Source organism: Chamaea fasciata, unplaced genomic scaffold, assembly GCF_029207755.1.
Source record: "Chamaea fasciata isolate MVZ Bird 193981 ecotype frontalis unplaced genomic scaffold, bChaFas1.0.hap1 SCAF_3, whole genome shotgun sequence".
NCBI classification, from domain to species: Eukaryota; Metazoa; Chordata; class Aves; order Passeriformes; family Sylviidae; genus Chamaea; species Chamaea fasciata.
The window spans coordinates 15,247,903-15,267,935 of NW_027094088.1; the positions used below are offsets into that span (position 1 = coordinate 15,247,903).

General features: G+C 40.2%; 1 protein-coding gene across 1 annotated transcript in view; it reads right to left on the reverse strand.

The window, feature by feature from the left end:
- LOC136286208 (ALK tyrosine kinase receptor-like) overlaps nt 1–20,033 on the reverse strand; it is a 194,556-nt gene that overhangs the window by 21,042 nt on the left and 153,481 nt on the right. The window contains exons 10-12 of the mRNA XM_066177564.1: nt 12,634–12,803; nt 1,771–1,865; nt 283–426 (exon numbers count right to left, since the gene is read on the reverse strand). Of these exons, the coding sequence (XP_066033661.1) occupies nt 283–426; nt 1,771–1,865; nt 12,634–12,803 (409 nt within the window). The remainder of the gene's footprint in view (nt 1–282; nt 427–1,770; nt 1,866–12,633; nt 12,804–20,033) is intronic.

Sequence of the window (20,033 nt, forward strand, 5' to 3'; positions counted from 1 at the left end):
GACGAAGCAGCTTATCTTGCAGTCTAAACCCACGTTTTACTTCAAGCAGCCCCCTCTGGTTCTTTCAGCATCTTGCAGTCTGTTACAGTTAAATCCAAGTTACAGTTAGCAGGTAAAGGTAATTTCTTTCTGGAGCATGTTTTGTTTTATTTGTAAGGGACTTGGGAAAAGCTCTAAACTAAGGCTTTGGGGGAAATAATTGCATTTAGCCACATCTAAATGAAATCTGTGCTTGTTGGAAATCTCTCCCATCTGATGATGCTTCTCAGATTCGTCAGTTACCTGCTGGATCAGAAAAGGGGGCACTGCTGAGCTGGAGATTTCCCAGGAGCTTTTGCTCCCATCCAAACTTCTTCTGGGCACCTCCACTGGTGAGCAAATTGCTTGAGTCTGGAGCAGTACCTCGAGGTGTCTTCTCTCCACTGACTAGAAAACAAGAAATCACAGATTGGTTTATGGCTGAGGGGGACTGAGTCAGTATGTAATCCAAAATTGAAGCTAAAATAAGGGCTGCAGAGTTCTGTGCTGAGAATAAGAGCCTGCAGTCACAGGATATAACATTATTAAAAGAAAGGGGCAGATTTACTTTCTGTTGTTGCTATGGAACTGAGACAAAAGGAAAATAAACAGGAATGAGTGGTAGGCAAAACATTAAGTGAATGAAGACACAAAGAAGAAGTACAGAATATAATCTTTAGCAACTGTTAAAAATTATTTTAGCCAGTAAAAGTACAAGGAATTTTCTTTAATTCTATCCTAATTTTAAGATCTCTTTGAATACTGGAATTTGAGATATATTGTACTTATGCACAGAAACCAAGAGGTATTACTGTATAAACGGAGAGACTCATGCCCCAGGCAATGCAAATTAACAAACACAAAGCAGATGAAACATTCTGACTGCAGAAGAGGTTTGGAGGTTTTCAGTCTGAAAAGGGCTACAGAGGTTGCACCTTGAAGCGTAGGAGAAGAAAGGACGCACTTAAGTTCTGTTGCTCAGCCCAAGGCAGAAGTTTAATTTGCTCAGAGCAGCAATTCTCCAGCCCTCATGTAAGTTGTTGGTCTGAGGTACAGAGTGACAGATCACTGAACACATTTATAAATTAAGCAATTCACTATGCATGAGATTATGAAAGATGAGTCAGACACAAACGTTTAATAAAAGTCTACATGTGGCATCAGAGGTACAGACTGGGCATATTCTAGAGGCCAGTCAATCACAAAGCCAGGATCAGAATCCAAATTTTTCCCCAGAGCAGTGGAGGGTGAAGATCCTAGTTTCTGATTCGGACTTAAATGCATGTCAGTCTAAATAAAATAACCTTGTTCTAATTTAACTGGAGTATTGTGCCCAATGTTATTGCAAAGTTAGCGTCAATCACAGGATGCCTGTCTTTTCCCAGCCAGTGTCCAACTGTCATTCATTTTGATAACTGTCACACAGCAAACCAGGTCATGTGGAAATCTATAATCACAGACTGGGTTTTGCATCAGCCTAGCTGGATAGGTGATGGTTCTGCCTCAGCTGGAAGCTGATCTCCCACAACCTATGTCGCACTAGCCACTTATGCCAAACTGGGAACACATTCCCTGCTCGGCTTCACCAGCGAGGGGTGCACCTCTTCCTAAGCACAATGATTTCAGACACAGACCTTTACCTTTCAAGAGTCTTTTGAAGATAATGACACCCAACACATTCCCCATCATTTCCAAATTTCAATTACATGGCAAATAAAAGACAAGTCGCTTGCAGATAAAAGGAAAACTTACTTGTTAAATAACAGTCCAGACTAAGGGAGACATTGTCAAAAGCAATAATGGCATCAGAGCCTTCTTCCCATGAAGCGGTGATCTGAAACCAAAACCTGCACAGATTGGAAAAAAAAAGGGATTAAAATCTGCTAGAGAACACGAAAGTCAGAGCTCTTCACAATTAAAGCAGTTTTAGAATGGTAGAGAAAAACTTTTCACATATAAAAATATTAAATTGATAGAGAAAGTATCCTCATTCGTAAAAAGGAAAGATGATCTGAGGAGGGGAGCTATACAGTAACATAAGTGGACAGAATAAGAGAATGTTGCCCCTCTTCCCTCCAGACAAACAACCTGAAGGAAGCAGAAGTGTGTGCACGTGTGTATTGGTCAGAAAACAAAGTCCCCTGGATTCTGGCACAAATAAAAAACCAACCAAACAAACAGACCCCTAAGTAAATCACAAGTGATTTACACCCTAAAGCGTTAAGAAAAGTAAGTAGGCAGGGCTCCTGAAGTAATTTGGAGTTCCTAAAAGGAACTGGCAATCAAAGGCAGAAACCATTTTAGAAAGTATTTGGTGTTGATGCGCTCTGTAGGAAACAAAGGGTATCTAACAGCCTTGGCAGTCACAAAAGTGAGGAACTGACACTGGTTAGTCCAAAGGATGAGCAGAACTCATTATCTCCTTATAGACACTGAGAAGGTTTGCCTTAAATCACTTCCTGATTTAAGGAAAGCTGGCGTTTGCCAGGAAGTTATGCCACTCTTACATTTCCAGAAGAAGGATCACTGTAAATACACCCTCAGTGATATTATAAGTCAACAGGAAGAGCAAAAATTACCCACTACCAAATACTTCAAATCTGACAGTATATTGACCATGTGTTAATTTTGTGTACTCATGGATTTAGGTTTTCTCTTAGCTTAGCAAGTTCTTGTTCTCTCAGTGTCTATCTGCCACATAAAATCATAATACTCTGCTTAGGAAAGAGAACAATTTCTGAAAGCAGCCAACCATAGCTCAGCAGTCAGATAAAATGCTCAGAGGTTGCATCAAGACTACAAAAAACATGAAACTATCACATGATGTAGAACAAGCTGCAAGTAAATACAAAATATTACTTAAACCTAACTCTCTGTTGTATCTTGACGTTTTACCCCAGCAGAAGTTAAACCATTCGTGGGTCTCTAATGTAGATCTATTGCTGGTGCTTCCTGCTCTACCTTTTAGAGATAAATGTTCAGTCAGAATGTGAATTCTTGCAGGTGTTTCAGTTTAGACAAGAAAATTATGACAGAATAAGGTATTTTTGAGGAGTAGCTCTATTTACTTTGAAAGGCTTTAGAAATCCTGTCTCTTCCTTGCAGCAAGGATCTAAACATGGCAGAATTTTTTTTCTTCTCACAGACTCTAGTCCTTTCTGCATGGCACTGGGTCTAAAATATTTTTCTCTCAGCTTTTTGTATCTTATCAGCATTCTTACATTAGTCTTGGTGATTTCTACTGTTTTTAAATACTACCTCTCCTTTACCAGCAAGCCAACCTCAACATCAAAATTCCAGTGAAGTTACCCTGGTCATGTGCATATTTACTGTGGGACAGCATATTCTGGTGTTTTGAATGTGGATTTTGAATGAGCCTCCTGACTCTTGTCAGCAAATGTAACCAACCTCCATGTTGTTCTCGAACACAGAGGAGCTTTCCAGAGGAGACAGTGAGGTTTGGCAAAAGCTGAAACAGACCCCAGGGATATTTGTGACTTTGAGGATATGTAGACTGGAGTGACATCGTCCTCTGCAACTGGTGTTCTTGCTAAGCTACAGCTGGGGACAGTCAGAAAAGCTGACACAAATAAAGCAAAAATTCAAACCAGAAAAAAACTCTTGTCAGCCTCCAAAAGGTGCAAAGGGTTTAGAAGAGACCACAATCCATTCACAACAGAAAAGATTTCTATAGTTACTATGTTCCCCCTTCATTATTTCTGGTAAAGAAATGATGTTCCAACACTGCAATTTCTCTCTCCCTGGAGAGATGCATTGCACATATGGAGAGACTTCTCTAAAACTGATATTTTATGTTCTAAAGACATGAGCAGCTGCCATGAAAGAGCAGGTGACTGACAGGAATAATAGTAGATATGGTGAAGAAGAGTATCCCTAGCATCAAAGGAAACTCCAAATTGCAAGACACAATTTTCCTTGCTAAATGATCCATCTTTATCAGCTCAAAAGATGGCACCTCCATCCACAGAAGTCTGAATATCACAAAAGCATATTTTTAGCCTTCCCAAATCCATAAAAAGTGCAATAGCAGTCTGATGCTGCCAGCAGCCTCACAGTTCTTAGCTGGGATACCTGAAACCCCTTGTAGGTATGTCTAGGAAGAGAACAGAAAGGAACATAAAATCCTTGGACATTAAATTGGCTTCTGACTGAATTGGCTGCCCTCCCCCTGCCTCCCTCCCTCATTTGCTCTTCAGCTGACATCCCACAACACTTCAAACGAAATTACAAGCTCCAGCATAAACATAAGCTGTTTAGTTTGAGACATGCCATACGAGACTTCAACAAAAGCTGTTGGGCAGACATAGTGGGCTCTGATCTACTTTTTCCTGCAAGTCACAGTGCCAAGCAGCAGAGATGATTGAAATGTGTGTGCAACAGGTCCTAAAGCACCATAGGTCACATTCTGGTGTATTATGGAGAACCAGCACCTACCTCAGGCTCTAAAATACAGACTGTAGCTCAGCAGAAGCTTCTCCTTCCCTGTTGTGTGCTACTGAAATGCCCAGGAAGAGGTAGGGTGGAACCTAGTTCAGATGCATGTCTTTCAGATCGCTCTGTGTGAAAATCAGTGCCCCGCACACAGTGACCATCGGTGCTGCACTGAAGGGACCAAGCCTGGTGCATTTGAGCCTCAGTCTATTTCCTCAGGGTGCACACTAAAATGCCACTTGGAAACAGGGACACTTTGATGTGAATTTATGTTTGTAAGGTGTTAAAATGAGGCTGCAAAATTAATTACAAAGACAAATAAGCAATTCCTCTCTGTCAGCTTTCCCCCCCAGTACTGCAGACTTCAGCTAAGGGAGCATAGGAGACAGATACTTCTGCAAAGACTATGATGCACGTTCTTTCTGCCTCCAGGCAATGAAGCACTTCTAAAAATATCTTCAGGCAATTTCCTAAGGTTCATGCCCCAAGGTGTTACGCTTTGATGCACTTTTCATGTCGTGCCTCTTCAGTCAGTTAAGGGTTGTTCTTATGAGAATTATCAAATGTTCAGCTCCTAAGACCTTGAAGGCATGATGCAAAGCAATATTTCTGTTGTTGAAGGGAGTGCCATGTAACATGCCCATATCAGAACACAATAGGTTGCTTTTTACTTTTATTTACAGTTCATTTAGTTAAGAGACATCCTTGCTGATTTCACCTGCAGGAACACCAGGACCGGTACTCTTGAGAAATTTCTACAAGTTCACCAAAGATGAAAAAGAAATGACAGAAATGCCTCCAAAATAAAAAAATTCTGTGAGTGCTAAATACTATTAGGACCATCAGTGCTGCTTTGGTTGCCTATTAATCTTATTTTTTGCTAACACGAAAGCAGTTTCAGTACAAACCTTCTCTTGAGACCAGCATTTCTGCAACAAATAGTTCATCATTTTATCTTCTCTACTTTAATGCCACTATTAATTTAGAAATATGATGTCTTTCAAATTCCATTGAAACAAGATCATCAGTTAACCAACATTTCAATCATTAGTTTTGGTGGCTTTAGCTTAATGGGCTAATTAAGGGAAATTTAATCAAAAGTGAAGATGGAAATGTCATACATCAATGAGATGGAAAAAACCCCACAGACAATCTCATTCCCTTGCTCCCTCTTTTTTTTTTTTTTTTAATCCCTTTCCGTTTGATCCCTGAAATCAATGAAATAACTCCCTCTGACTTTGGTGGGAGCTGATACTGAAGCAGCAGCAGCAGCACGTGTTACTGCAGTGACTCAGAACAATGCTGGAGGTGACAATGTCTCACTGGTGTTGGTGCACACATCAAAGAGGGGTGATGCTGACTGCACACTCAGCATCTCCACTGGCCCCAGCACAGCACAGATACTGGTCCACAGCCATGCACAGACACAGATGCTGCAGTGAACGGCCAGGAAAGAATATTCCTGAAGGCAATTATAAAGGAGCAGCCAAATTACTGCTGGCAAGTTTGTCGGGACTTTGTTGCTTAATAAATCCCAGCAACTTCTTCACATGGAAGCCAGATCCTCATCAGATAAGCCTGTGTTTGTAAGCTAGATTTCTTTATAGGAATGAAGGTATGGTAGCCATGAAACACTTTAATGACTTGGGTATTAGAAAATTATGACTAGAGGAGTGATGGAAATTACTTAACTGTCTCCTTTTGCCCTACTCAACCTGGAGCACAGCTAGAAAGAGGATTCCTTAGATGTATGACAATTAGGAAGTACAAGTTACACCCTGTAGAGCGGAGTGTTAGCTGAGATGTGAAAGCAAATGCATACAAAGGACTTTTTAAAAGAAATTCTTTTTGAGGCAAATAGGAAATGCTGTACCGGGGGGACACCCTCCCTCCTTTGTTTCAATCTCCTCTCTGGGGAACATCAGCTCCTCTGTTTGAAGGATACAAATTTTACATAAATTCAAAAACCACTCAAGGGTGACCACTATTCAAATATTTCTGTCACAGATAAGAAATGGCACAAAATGAACTTTTTTTGGTTTGTATCTTTGGCTCCATCTGTGAAATATCAATCCAGATGAACAGTTCTTTGAAAGTGTATTTTTACTCAGGTAAATGTGACCAAAACAGGACAACACCAAAGCTTCTGATCTGTAACCTTTCCCATTCCTCAGGTTTTCTGAATCTTGGGTTTTATTTCAGTATGGTCAGTATTTGAGCTTCGTCACATCACCCTGGCTGTTCTGTTCAGCTTGTTCGTTTTGATTACTAATTTTTTTCTTGATTCTAGTAGAAGACTGGTTCTCCCCAAAATATTTGGGACTTATTAGAGAGGGAAATGTAGAACTGAAAGTGCGAAGATATATTTATAGCTATGTTGGTATAGCCTCCATGAGGACAAACTCTTTAGCTCACGTCATCTATCCCTAGATCTTCGTTGCACAGAAATGTTAGATTTTGCATGTATTCTATCTTCTTCTGATGAAAGGGAAATAAACCCACTGTCATTGCGTTGGAGACCTCTGCAAGCTGAGTGCGAATTCTGCAGCTCCCTCCCTTCAGTAACTACTCTGAATTTCACCTAAATATTGTCCTTGGCTCATACAGACAGTTCAGGTTTTCATTATCCAGATTCAGGCAGCTGCCTTCATGCCATTATTTTAAAAAGGCTCATAATAATTATTTTTTTTTCTTTTTATCATAAAAGACAGGGATTATTAACCAAGATTGAACATTAATCTCCTCTGTACTCCATTCCCCATGCAGTGACACAAACACAGCATGTCTGTACGTACAGATCTCATTTCATAACTAGTAATGTTTTGCCTCTGATGGAACTGATTTCTCTCTCTACCTAGCTAAAATAATTATGGCTGAAGCTGCTTGAGACCGAGGTATTTGCAGAATGGAGAAATTTCAGGTCACTAACCCTTATTACATTCGGGTTCCCATTAACTTCTCTGTTACAAATGATGCATTGTTAGCTCACTTCACAAAGGCATACTTACTATTTGGGATAAAAGACGCATTTAGACGAAATAAGATTATTTGGAGAAATATAAGCATATTAACCAAACTCAGTTACAGTGACAGAATTGACACGCAGAAAGTTACTTAATAGCTAGAAATAAAGATTGAGATTCAAAGGTGTTATTAAAGACAAGCATGCATGTACAAAATCTCTCACAGGTACTGTGCACACACTGTCAAACCCCCCTTTGAGACGCACAGAACAACAATTTCAGAATAACTCTTTCAGAAGGAAGACAGTCATAGACAGATGTAATTAATGCTAGAGAGCAGAAGAGCGGTGATTTGGTTGTTAAAGTCTCACTGCTTTCAACAAAGTAATGTGTGGCCACTTCAGGGTAACACAGCCTAGGCTTGTTGAGTGGATGTAAAACAGACTGAAGAGATCTGGGTGCAGATGTGGCCAATTAATATACACGTGGTAACGTGTAGGCAGACATAGGACTAATCTGAAGTCATACCCTTGTATGAAGGGTCCCTGTTTCTTCTTAGAGAATGGGGAAAAAAAAATAGGAATAATATAAGAAAAACAGGCCCCTGGGTCAAAAATATTGCCAAGAACCTTCCTTTTCTTTCCAAATGGGAAACTTGACACTCAGAAATAAATTCTGAAAGAAGTGAGAGGGAAAAGCAGAGCAATGCAAGAAAAAATACTAGACAAGTAGAGTGCTTATCCACAGCTGGTGGAGATACAGGGGTATGAGATGGGACAATTTCTTTTTACTGCTGCAATGAGTGAGAGGGTCCCCAGGTGCTGTGGCTGCCATTGAGACCGGAGCAGCTGAAGGAGCCAGACAGAACAGACAATCTCACTCCCACAGACTGCAAGGGAATCTCACATGGATATGGAAACCAAAACCTGAGAGTCAGTGTAGTTTGTAAAAACCCAGCAAGTCAGCCAAATGGGACTAGGTAATGAAGCCAGTCAAAACAAATAGAAAGTGCAGTTGTTGGGATGTGAATTCTGACTTGTTGCAACAGAATATCACCCTCTGAGGTGATTGCTGTCTGTGGGCCTTTCTGCTTTCTTCCTCAGGAAGCTCTCACCCTTACCCAGCCTTCCAGGTAAGTCACCTTACTGATCCCTTCCAACATAATAAAATTCTCAGTCTGTGTTCAGGAGAAGGTCACCAGCAAGAAAATAATTTTGAAGCTCTCTGAGCACTATGAGACCAAAAGAAAATTGGTTTTTCACTTTCTGAACATGCTTCTCTGCCAAATGGACATGGCCTGGCCTTGCTATCAATGACAAGGCAAATGGTGCTGCTATTCATGACTGAAAATTTAATTTCTAGGGACCTCAAGTAAAGTCCTCTCATTCCTTCCTCCATCTAGCCACTACTAATACAGACTGGCTAAAAATTTAGATCATGTAATGCCAAAAAACTGAACTTAAGAAGAAAGGAAACCAAAGAAACCTTTCTAACCAGTACACACATTTAAATTCCTTTTATATTTCTACACAGTCTTTTTCTGCCATGAGACTGCACTGAGGTGGGACAGATTACTATTAATATTAGCTAGTTTTACTAGATTCTCCTTACAGAGGTTACAGAGAAATCTTTTTAAATAAGAGGACAGGGTTAGTAGAGAATATAGGCCTTAAAAGTCCAGAGGTGGGCTGGCTGGCTCACGTGGAATCCACTTCCAGGCAACTTCAGCCAGGCGGTGAAGGGACCCAGAGAACTTTCAGTCTACATGCTGCTCCACATGGCTGGCCTCAGCTTCATCAAGGGAGCAAGAATTGAGAGATTTAGAATTGGTTTCCTAAAGCATTAATTTTCTAGTCAGGCTTCAGCCTATTAGAGTTAATCCTTTTCCACGTTTCACACTGCGTAGCAAACAGTTGCTAAGCGTTCGTGATAATGAGCATCGGCCTACAGCAAGCTCCAGAGAATCACTTAGTTACATGTGACTGTATTTTATCTATGTGCTGTACCTTGACCACACTGTTTAACTAACAGAATGTCTAATTATTAGCTACACAAATCACTCATCTTCAATTCCATCAGGCTTCTGTTTGCTCTTGCTGTCACATTCCCACAACATTATCATTACTAAAATTTAAATTCACATGTACTAACTAAAAGCAAATATATAAAAAAAGCAAGCCCAATCGACCAGCTATGACATAGTTTTCAAGACTGTTTCCTACTTGCATTTCTGTGAAGTGAAAAAAGAACAATCCTGGACAGGCTCACCACTTTACACTGGGAAACAAATAGTAATTTTCCATCAATTAAAACAATCTTAGAATAAGGTGGTTCTCTACTCTACTGTCAATCCAAATGTTGTAGTACTGCACTAATGCATAAATTCCAGTAAGTAAAAAGAACCATTTCTCTAGCTTTCACTAATCTGTGCAGATTATTTGATTTGCAGATAATGCATCCTTAAGAGAGGGGTAAGTGGCTCTACAGAGGATAACAAATCACAGCAAGGACTGTTTGTTCATTTTGAGTATATCTCACTTGCAACTTAAAATGCAGCACCTCTGGAGGTGCTGCCTTTTGCCTCTGATAGGCACAGCCTGTTCATCCAACATCTTAAGGAGCTTTTACCCACAACTGGCTCCTTTAGTTGTAGCTGCTTTGATGACACATCCTTGACCAGCCCCTTGGCCCTTCCTCCCCCATGCACGGAGAGGCATTTGAAATTGAGCATTTGGAATTGAGTTACAGCTCTGATCATCAACTCATGAGCTCAACAAAACACATGAGCTCTCAGGATTGTTCTGCTAACATCTTCCAGAACAAAAGCAGGTAGACAACTTCAGGAAGATGTAAAGTGCCAGCACTTCAGCTTCTTCCATGCAGAAGAGGTAAGTCCTCACACAGGGTGAAATTGTAATTGCATGTGTCCAAGGTTGCCCAGGCTTACACAGAGCTAGAAATCTACCATCCCTCAGACACAATTTAATTTCTTTGTCTTACTCCTCCCTCTTTTCTGTTATTGCCAGTTCACCTGAAATATTCTAGCTGTGATTTTCTGCTGAAGTATAATTTCTCCTAACAGCCTGAGGGACATCAAACATTTAAGAAATGTCTGTTTCTAAAGATAGAGCTGATCTAATTGCTTGGACGTCTTCCTAATGATTCTTTGAAGCGCTGTAAGCCAAACATGGAAATTATAGCTAAACAGCTTTTAAACAAGCATGCTTTTGAGAGATTTTAGAGCATATTATCTTGTTATTAATAACACTTTCCATTCAGTTTCCTGGTCACAATGGAATGTGCTTTAATGGTGTGTGAAACTGGTACACTGGTGTGCTTTACTCGAGACCTTTACTTCTGTGAGGTGATTTAAACTTTCAGCTCCTCCTGTAGGAATATCTGCAATATCATGGTTCTAACACAGACCCTCACAGTTTGACACAGGAACCAATTAGAAAAAGACAGACAAAGGAAGCTTTCAGCACCACCAGCACCATGTTCACATCAATTAACTACTTCTTACAGTTCAGTAAAACTGCCATTTATCTCCATTTATATACTGGAGTCTCACCAGTACCATTTTGGTGTATACTTTCATAAAATTCCTTCTTAATATATACAGAAGTTCAGATTTCCTAAGAAACAGGTTTTGAGATGGTAAGAAAGATGCTTGCAGTATTTCCAAGTCTCACAGGAGACTTCTTTCTTCCCAGGAAGGATTGGCTTCAATGAAATCAAACTTAGAAGAAAAATCCATTAACATAGTGCAGTTTCTGTGAATAAGTAAGGACAAAACTTTTCAAGAGACACCAAAACTTCAAAGTTTTCCTTGCTTATGTGTTAATCTCCAACAAACTACCTTCCTTCAGGGAACCCATCTGTCTTTCTCTGTGAGCAATAGGGAAGTAAGCGTGTCAGCACCTTAGACATAATAGTCAGCACCGTGTTATCAGCTGAATCCATGATTTCTCATGAACCACTACTGGCCCGACTCCTAAGATCAAAGTGTTCTCTGCCTGACAGTGCAACCAGAGAGAATTTAAAAGAAAGCAATAGTACAAGGGTACAGAATAATTCAGGTACAAAACATTCCCCTGGCAACATTAGGAAATAAATCACAGAAATAATAATGGCAAAATATACCATTCTTCAAAGGAAACACAGCTGAAGGGAATGAAGCAAACAGGTATTTTTACAAATGGTGCTTCACCAGTGACTGCACAATAAGCTTAATGCTGGCATTTTTTAAATCTTTGACGCACCCATATTAATTATACATTCAGGACCAAAGCATTGGCAGTGTCCTTGTTGTATTTGCAGCCTATGTGCATCTCCAAGTGCCAGGAAGATAAAAGACATATTCATATAATGTTTGTTCAAAGTTAGAAGGCAAACTACCCCTTAATGAAATCCATTATTTCTAGGGCACAGGTTTCCAAAAGGGACACCAGTGCTCATGACACAGATGATAGATGCATGTTGCAGCCTAAGGGCCAGGGCAGCAGGAGGTGAAGTATTATCTGTGCCTTCTCTAGAAACACATGTTAAAAGTAAACAATGAACAAGAGTATTCCCTTAAAGACAACTGGCGAGAAACAGCTAAAACAACACACTAAACAAGCATATGTTACCAGATAAACCTATGCTTAAAGCCAGAAGAAAGCTATGACTGGCACAGTCCTTTATCCAGATGAGCTTCTGCTACAGCTAACACAAAGGTGTTTGGATGGGTCCTTGTCTGATTTTGTAGCAGCTGCTTTTCCCACCTCTTCATCCTCAGATCTAGACACATTGAACACCAGGGGCTTTGATACCCATAAAAAATATCAGCTATGGAGCTCACATCCAACTCTAGCAAACCATGAGAGAGCATCAAACACGCAACACAGAACAGTGTGCAGAGAGAGTGGTTCCCAGTCAATGAAATGGAGACACAGAAGTTTAAGCACCTCTCTGCAGACTACCCATGGAATCAGTTTTTGAACTAAAACTTTGACTTGGGAGTAGCAAAATTGTGTGCTTTGCCCAAAATACTCAGTTATTCTCATTGTCTGCTTCTAACAGAAGATGCCTCACAGAGAACAAAGCACTTCTACCCAAGGGAGCAGATTCCAGGCGCAATGCCAGCCATTTTCCTCACCAGGTAGCTAGTGCTGAAAAGATTGATCATCATGCAGGAGAATGAGGAGAAGAGACATACCTATCCAGTATCTCTGGGAGAGGTAAGATCATCCACTGCCATATTCCCAAACCTTCGCTGTTCTCTGAATGCCAGAATGTCCAGCTCTGCTCCTTTCCTGTCTTGTTCTCAACCAGCACCAGGGATACATTTCCCAGCAAGACACCATGGACAAGCCATGACATTCGTAGCTAGAAGAAATAGAACATACGAGATTAAACATCACAAACATTATTCAAAAGGTAGCAAAGTTCTCAATTCCTTCCTTGCTTTCCAGTCACCAAAAAGTTGATTCTCCCATATTTATACTCATGTCATCCCTTTAGCAAAGTCCACAGATATGGAAGCCTGTAATACTTAATATATGCTAATAAACACTGAAACTACTGCCCCTTTTTAAAAATTTTATTTGTAAAGTTGAGTCTAAAGAGTCTGTTTTAGCTTTCACAGATGTGACTAATTTTACAGGGATAAGATTATACTTATATTTTGAGCAGTACAAAGTCTATATTCCTCTAAGATGCCACCTAAGAGATTCAAATTAAGACTAACAACTTATTCAGTAATAAATTTTTATATTCAAGCACCAGTAGTAGCAAAAAACACAGGGAGAAGACTGCAATAAGCAGGCATCACTAGTAATCACATCCTCATCCCCCAGATACTCTCTTCAAAAATCACTTTTTACTTTCCATCCAAGTTTCTACAGATTTTTCAATTAAAATTCAGTAATAATTTGGTGGGGTTTTTATTAATTAAAATACTTCAGGGAACCATTTTTCTAACGTTTTTGTTATGATAATATAATTGAATCCATTTCTATGCATTTATCCCTGTATGTGAAATTATTTCATGTAGCTTTCTCATTTTATGACTTTCTCTCTCTCACTGTATAAAAAGAAAAACAATTTTTTCCACATCAGGCTCGTTTCACAATCCATAGTATATGAACATAGTCTTCTTATTTTCTTGCAAAAAAGAAGAGGAGCCAGCCCTTTGTTGATAAAAGTAAAGTAAAATACCCATATATATTGTATTTAAAAGCCGGGTTTCATCTCAATAACCAGTAGAAGTGAGAATGCTGAAGGAATCAGTTTATTAAAACTACATTAACGATGGATGTTTTGGACACAAGAAAGTGTTCAGCACAGTATCTAGTATCCATACATATTAAATAAAGCACTCTATCTTTTTGAACTTCAAAGCCACCACCAAAGTCAGAAGGCTTGGAATTAAGTTTGTATTTTACAAAGGAACACCTGATAACATTACTTCATTGCTTTGATAGCACAGAACATCCATATGAATTTCTCAGCATAAAACAAAACTGCTAAATTTTGCTTGCTGTTCCTATGTCATGGTGTAAGTTTCTTCTGGCAGCCAAATCAGATGTAGACATCAAAATGACAGAAGTGTTGCTATTATTCCTAGTTTATGATCACAATTTTGGAGTGGGTGGAACAAAATTCTGGACATCCATTGTATTAATTATCAGTACTGATTAAAAATCAGTACTGAATTTGGGTAAACACTTCAGTTCATCTACCCGTCTCCAAAGCTACAAAGAAAGAAATGACTTTATACTGCAGAACTGTGACTGAGACTGAATAATCTAGATGGGGCTCTTCTCTCTCTCCAGTCCAAAAATCACTGGACTTGCCTAGAATCCATTGTACCGTATGGCCCAAGGATTGATAAATGTACAACCAGGTGTGCCAGTTTGTGTCTCTGAAGCCATTTTGTTACATTATTTTGGTGATACATCCAAAATTGATGTGTAAGATTTTGAGTGGTTCAGCAAACCAGCGCACAGGTGCCCACAGCACTTCTGGGGACAAGCTGGTCAAGTGTGGACACTGGTCAAGTCTAACTTTCAGCTCACTTCCACCCCAGTTCTGGGAAAGGATTCATGGAGTCCCATGGCTATTTCCACAGTGTCAGACAGTGGAAACCACAGCATGAAGTTGTGAGGATTTTCACCTCCCTGACACCAGAGAGAAAAAGCAGAGTTGAGCAGGATGGCCAGGAACTATTTCAGATTCACAACATGACAGCCATGGAGGCAACTGAGGAGGGCTGAGTTCATACCCAGCAACCAGAACCAACACTGGTGAGAGAGGCTGCTGACAAATGTTCATGGTATAGGAGGCTAATGCCTTCAAACTTGGTGTCTGCATGGCTGCTCCTAAGAGATGACAACCAAGATGAAAGAACTTGTTGGGTATTCTATATTTTCAAATGCTAACAAAGTGAGGCATTTTTTAGTGTGAATTTTAAGTGAAAATGTATACCGTTCAGACCCAATAAAGTAATTTCCCTTGAGAAAACTGATCAGAACTTAACTACTCGTCTTAATTAAGTTTGAAATGTCAGTGGACATTTAAAACCCTCCTTTTATACCAGGGAGAGCAACACCTCTTACTGAGACTCCACATGTCCACTTTTAGGACCTAAGTGCCAACTTCCTTTCCAACATGCTACATGACATTTTTAATACAGGTGAGTTAGAGCAACTTCACTGTGCTGTTTTGGTAGTTTAAAATTTGAGAGGTAAAGCTCTTGCTAGACAGAAGCTTTCAGACCTCTGTCTCTTCTGGAGAGCTGCCAGAAGGTGAGAGGCAACATCTACATGGTCAGAAGTGAGGGAAGAGCAAGCCTTTGATAGCTCTTAACATAACACTAGAGCAAAAGCTGAAGCAATTGATGAATTGGAATGAATGCCTTTGCACACATGTCAGCTGTTTGACGGAAAGAAGTAGCTGGCATTAGATGTGGGAGATCAGCTCATTGGCAAAGTGCAATATGCAAACTCTAATGAACTGGCTCTGAGTGAATCGACTGGCACTGTGTCCAAATGGGCATTTTTGGCTGTGATTTCCATGGTTTCTAAGCTTCACAGCAGGGCAGTCCAGGTCTTTTCACACCTGCTGAAGTGAACCAGAGCAGATGATGAGCTGGATATCATAGTAAAGACTTCTGAATGGGGCTGGCATTCATTCCGTAGAATACAGCACCAATGATGGCAGATGGCACTACATACACAGTGTGCCCTGCAAGCAGAACAGTGGCACATTTGGAAAAATCTAAATCTGGGCTGTTGGTGGAATACCCTAACATTATGCATCAAACATCTCCCTCTGTGTTAAACTAGCAGCAAAATATTCAGAAGCTAGAAACATCACTGAGAAATTAATTAAGCATAGAACGTAGAAAGTGGCTCAATGGCACCTTGCTTTCTGGCTTTAGAACCCACCAGAGCTGGTGATCAGCTGTTCATATGCAAACCCACTGACTCAGTAAATAAAATGGTCTAAACTGATCTGGGGAAAATTAATGGGAGGGAGAGTCCATGGTAAATACACAGCATATTGAGGCAAAACTCAGGTCAGATGGCTACATGCACTATACTGCGAACACCATCTGGAAGGATGCCTTCTGAGAATCCCCTAAGCCTTGGAGTTGGTGGAGTTTCTGAACTGACAAACAGGAGACTCAACTCATCCCAGAAAGAAAAAAAAATAAAACAAACAAAAACCCAAAATAACCCTTATCAATATCAACAGGGCTTGGCAGGTGAAAAAAACCAAGAAAGGTAGATTTTCCAGCACAAGCTGCATAATTTCAGGACCACTTGAGAACTGAGACTTCAATTTTACTCCCTTATGCAAATAAAGAAAAATAGAATACCAAGAACCTTCTGGGTGAAGTTTGAACTTGCTGACACCTGTGAATCTACTTTAATGGCTAGAAACATTCCAGCATAAACTATCTCCGAGATGCCTGACCGAGGACCAATGACACATACTTGCAACAGCATAAATAAAACATTCTGCAGTGACACCCTGGAGAGCTGCTGTTTCTTTTTCCTCCCTTTCTGCATGGCAATGATGCTGACTATTAGCATTATGGTCCTACCTGGCAGGAATAAATACTTGGCCATCTTTAACACAAGTTAAAAAAGAAATTGGAAAGGAAAAACATACTTCAACAGGGCTTGGAGTAAAGTATTCTTAGGAAGACAGAGGAGAGTCTACAGGCATTTTGGTCCCAAGGAACTGGAGTAGTTGGGTCTCACTTGGTGGCTCTCTGGCCAGCAACACCTTAACTCTAGACCACAGGTTCTCCTCTTGTGAGACAGCACATTACTTAGCTCTGGTGCCCTTAAGTCCTCGCTCCCCCCCTCCATGATGCTTACTCAAAGGAATTGCTCAAAATTTGCCTGACAAAGAACAGTGGATTCTTGAAATGCAAGCACTTATACTCCTGAAGAACATCACTGTTTCCTTGGGTCTTCTTCAGTGGAAGGGAAACAGTAGAAATTGTCTTCAGCTGTGAATGCAACAACCCAGTAAATGCAGCTCAGGTATTACAGAAGATTGGAAGACATCTCTGTTCAGGAGAAACTGAAGCTGCAAGCTAGAATATGATTTACACAGAATTAGGCAATAGCTGCAGACACCTTTGCCAAGTCTCAGTAAGCTTTGTACATGAATATGAGCTACCTTTGACATGTAAAGTTTATCATACTGATGATATTTTTTTCTTACTAGAAATGAGGAATGGTTGCACACAAGAGTACAAGCAAAGACATCTATTACTACTGTTCAGCAATTCAGACTTGGACTCTTATGAATAATAAAGAGGATCAAAAGGTCTTGTTCCTGGTTTTTGGCCAGATCTACAACAATGCATGATCAGACTCTCTTGTAGTCTGCAGACACTTCTGCTTTAGATGAGGACTCAGGTGTGCAAGCAAAAAAATTTTGTAAATGATAGAATTATAATTAACTGATCTAATTATGTAGCTTTAAAATACCTAGACAAGCAAGAGAAGCTCATGTTTTATATGAACAGATTCTCCCACTATTTATTCTCACATTATTTCTTACTTTATTTCAGAAAACAGACAAAGAGAAAAATAAAAGCATCAACAAACGAGAAAGTGTTCAGAATTATGATGTCAGAGTACAGTGGAATGACCAGCATTCCTGAGATTTCAGATACTATAGATCCTCTGATCCAGTGACACAAAAGCCAGGTGGTAAAGAGGGCAAGAGAAGACAGATGACAGTGAAGAAGCTGTACAGATTTTAAAAACAACAATTTAAAAAAGTATGCTAAGAATATTCTGCCAAGTAAAGCACATGAAAGGCTGAGCTAGAGGCATATCTATGTTGCATTTTTCATGCTCGTAAATTTTCACTGCCAATGTTATTACTATGTATGCTTCTAAGTTATTTAAAGCTCAAGGAGTAGAGGAGAAAAGGAGACACGCTCTGCAGGTGTAAGCATGGGGTTCAGAAAGCACTCAAGGAATGATTTATATTATTGACTTACATGCCTTGAAAAAATGCAACACTTCTGCATAGAAAACAGAGCTGAATTAATAAACAGAGAGGATGAAAACATCTTTAGATCTGTAAACCTGACTGAGAAGGCAGATCTCAACTGTACTGTTCTACATCAACATGTCATTTATTTTTGAGAGACAGTACATTTACATTCAAAAAATAATTTCAGGTGATAAAGATATCTGGCCCAGTTTAGTACTAACTTACATAACATAACGGTGGCTTTCAAGAAACAGCTAGTTGAAATGTCAAAATAGCATCAGAAAAATATTTTCATTATTTTAAACACAGCCAAAAGCACAAAGCACATTTACTATCACAGGAATCTGTTTTCATTGTTTTTCAGCACAACTATACCCTTTAAAAAGTTTGACCCAGGGCCTACCAGGAAAATGAAATAATCTGGTTCCTAATCACAAAGCAGTCCCTCTTGCAGAGTCCCCTTACTCTATGGAGGTACATGCAATAACATTTAAGGCTAATTTCAAGTTCACCCCCACACAGGCAAACAACAGCTCTGCTGTTACTCTCCTTCTCTATGAGAGCCCACACCAAAGTTACAGGCTCACTTTTACTTATCAGGTGTGGTATTGAGATCCTCTCACAGATTCCCCTTGAGCAGAGCAAAGCACAGCCTTTCTAAAAATCATTCTCCAGACTTCTCATGTTTCCGGAGTGACTTCCAAGCAGAAGGGGCAGTAACAACCCATCACAAAAGGAAATGTTGCAGGACAGATACAAGACTACAGCCCAGGCAGGTACAAGTGTACCAGCCTCTTGCACGTCTTTATGAGGGAAATCCAAGCACTTTGGGAAGAAATAGGCATGTTTCTTATGATCTACAGGTACCACAACATCCTTCAAGGCCTTTGGATGCAGACATCAGGGAACATCTCTAAAAAATGAAAGGAAAAGCAAATCGGCACATAGGACTGTACCTTACAGCAATAATGCTGGACCAAGGGAGATGGGATTGCCTTGTTGTCTAGATATGGAGGGTCGGAACCGAGTCTCCAGCTTCCACACAAAGGTGAGTAATCCCTGGGCACCTGTGACACTTCTGTCAGCTCTCGGCCTTCTTCGTGAAGTACTGAGAAGAAGGTGGCCATGACATTTTGGAAACTGTGCACACCTAGGGGCTATCACCTGTGGCAAAGCACTTAGTTTTGCCATGGGTGGCGTCTGACATGACAGCACTTCCCTTGGATTTAATTGCAGTGTGGTTTCCTAGGTTCCCAAAAACCAGTACAGCTTCTAATGACGTGCATATGGATATTTCTTCAAAATGAGGAAATGCCTATCCATCCCATGCTCCTCTTTGCCCTGTCAGCCTTGTACATGCCAGCTGATTCCCACTCAGAGGAGAGGAATCTCAGTGTGACAGAAGGAGAAAAATAGAAGTATTTTCAGAAGGAAATAATGCTGTGCTTTACTGCTTGAGCTCTAAAATCTCTGCCTTTAGATCAGGCCACTGTTTCGCTTAATTCTTTGCACTTCACGTGCATTTCTATGCTCAATTACACGTGCTTTGCTTCCAGTGAACTTTTACACGTGGGTTAAAAGGTTTTCACTCTTGATTACTGTGACTGTTTGGTTCCAAAAGCATTTCCTGAGCTTTTTGTTGCATCTCTCCTCTCTGGCTACTTCAGGGTAATGGAGCATCACTTCATGGACTATGTGAACCACTTCCTGTATTCACCCACGATTTAGTAGAAGTGCCACCGTTTCCCTCTTTCATACAGAGTGGGTTTTAAACACAGGCTAGAAGGGGTCAACAAGCAAAGGGCTCTACGGAAAGTGCAACATGAAAAAGATAACAAAGGCTGTCTGGACTGCAAACAAGTGAGATTCTTTGAAGCCGGGATACTCCAGCCAAGATTTAATAAAACAACAAAAAGAAAGAGAAAAACTAACTGAACCCAGAATAAAGGGCAGCATCACAAACTGACTGCTCTGACCTGCCAAAGGCACTGAAGAACAAAGAAAATGAAAATATAAGGCTGCTCAAAACAAACAGGAGTGAAGTGCAATACAAAGCTATCCAGAAGGTGCAAGGCACATTAGCGCCAA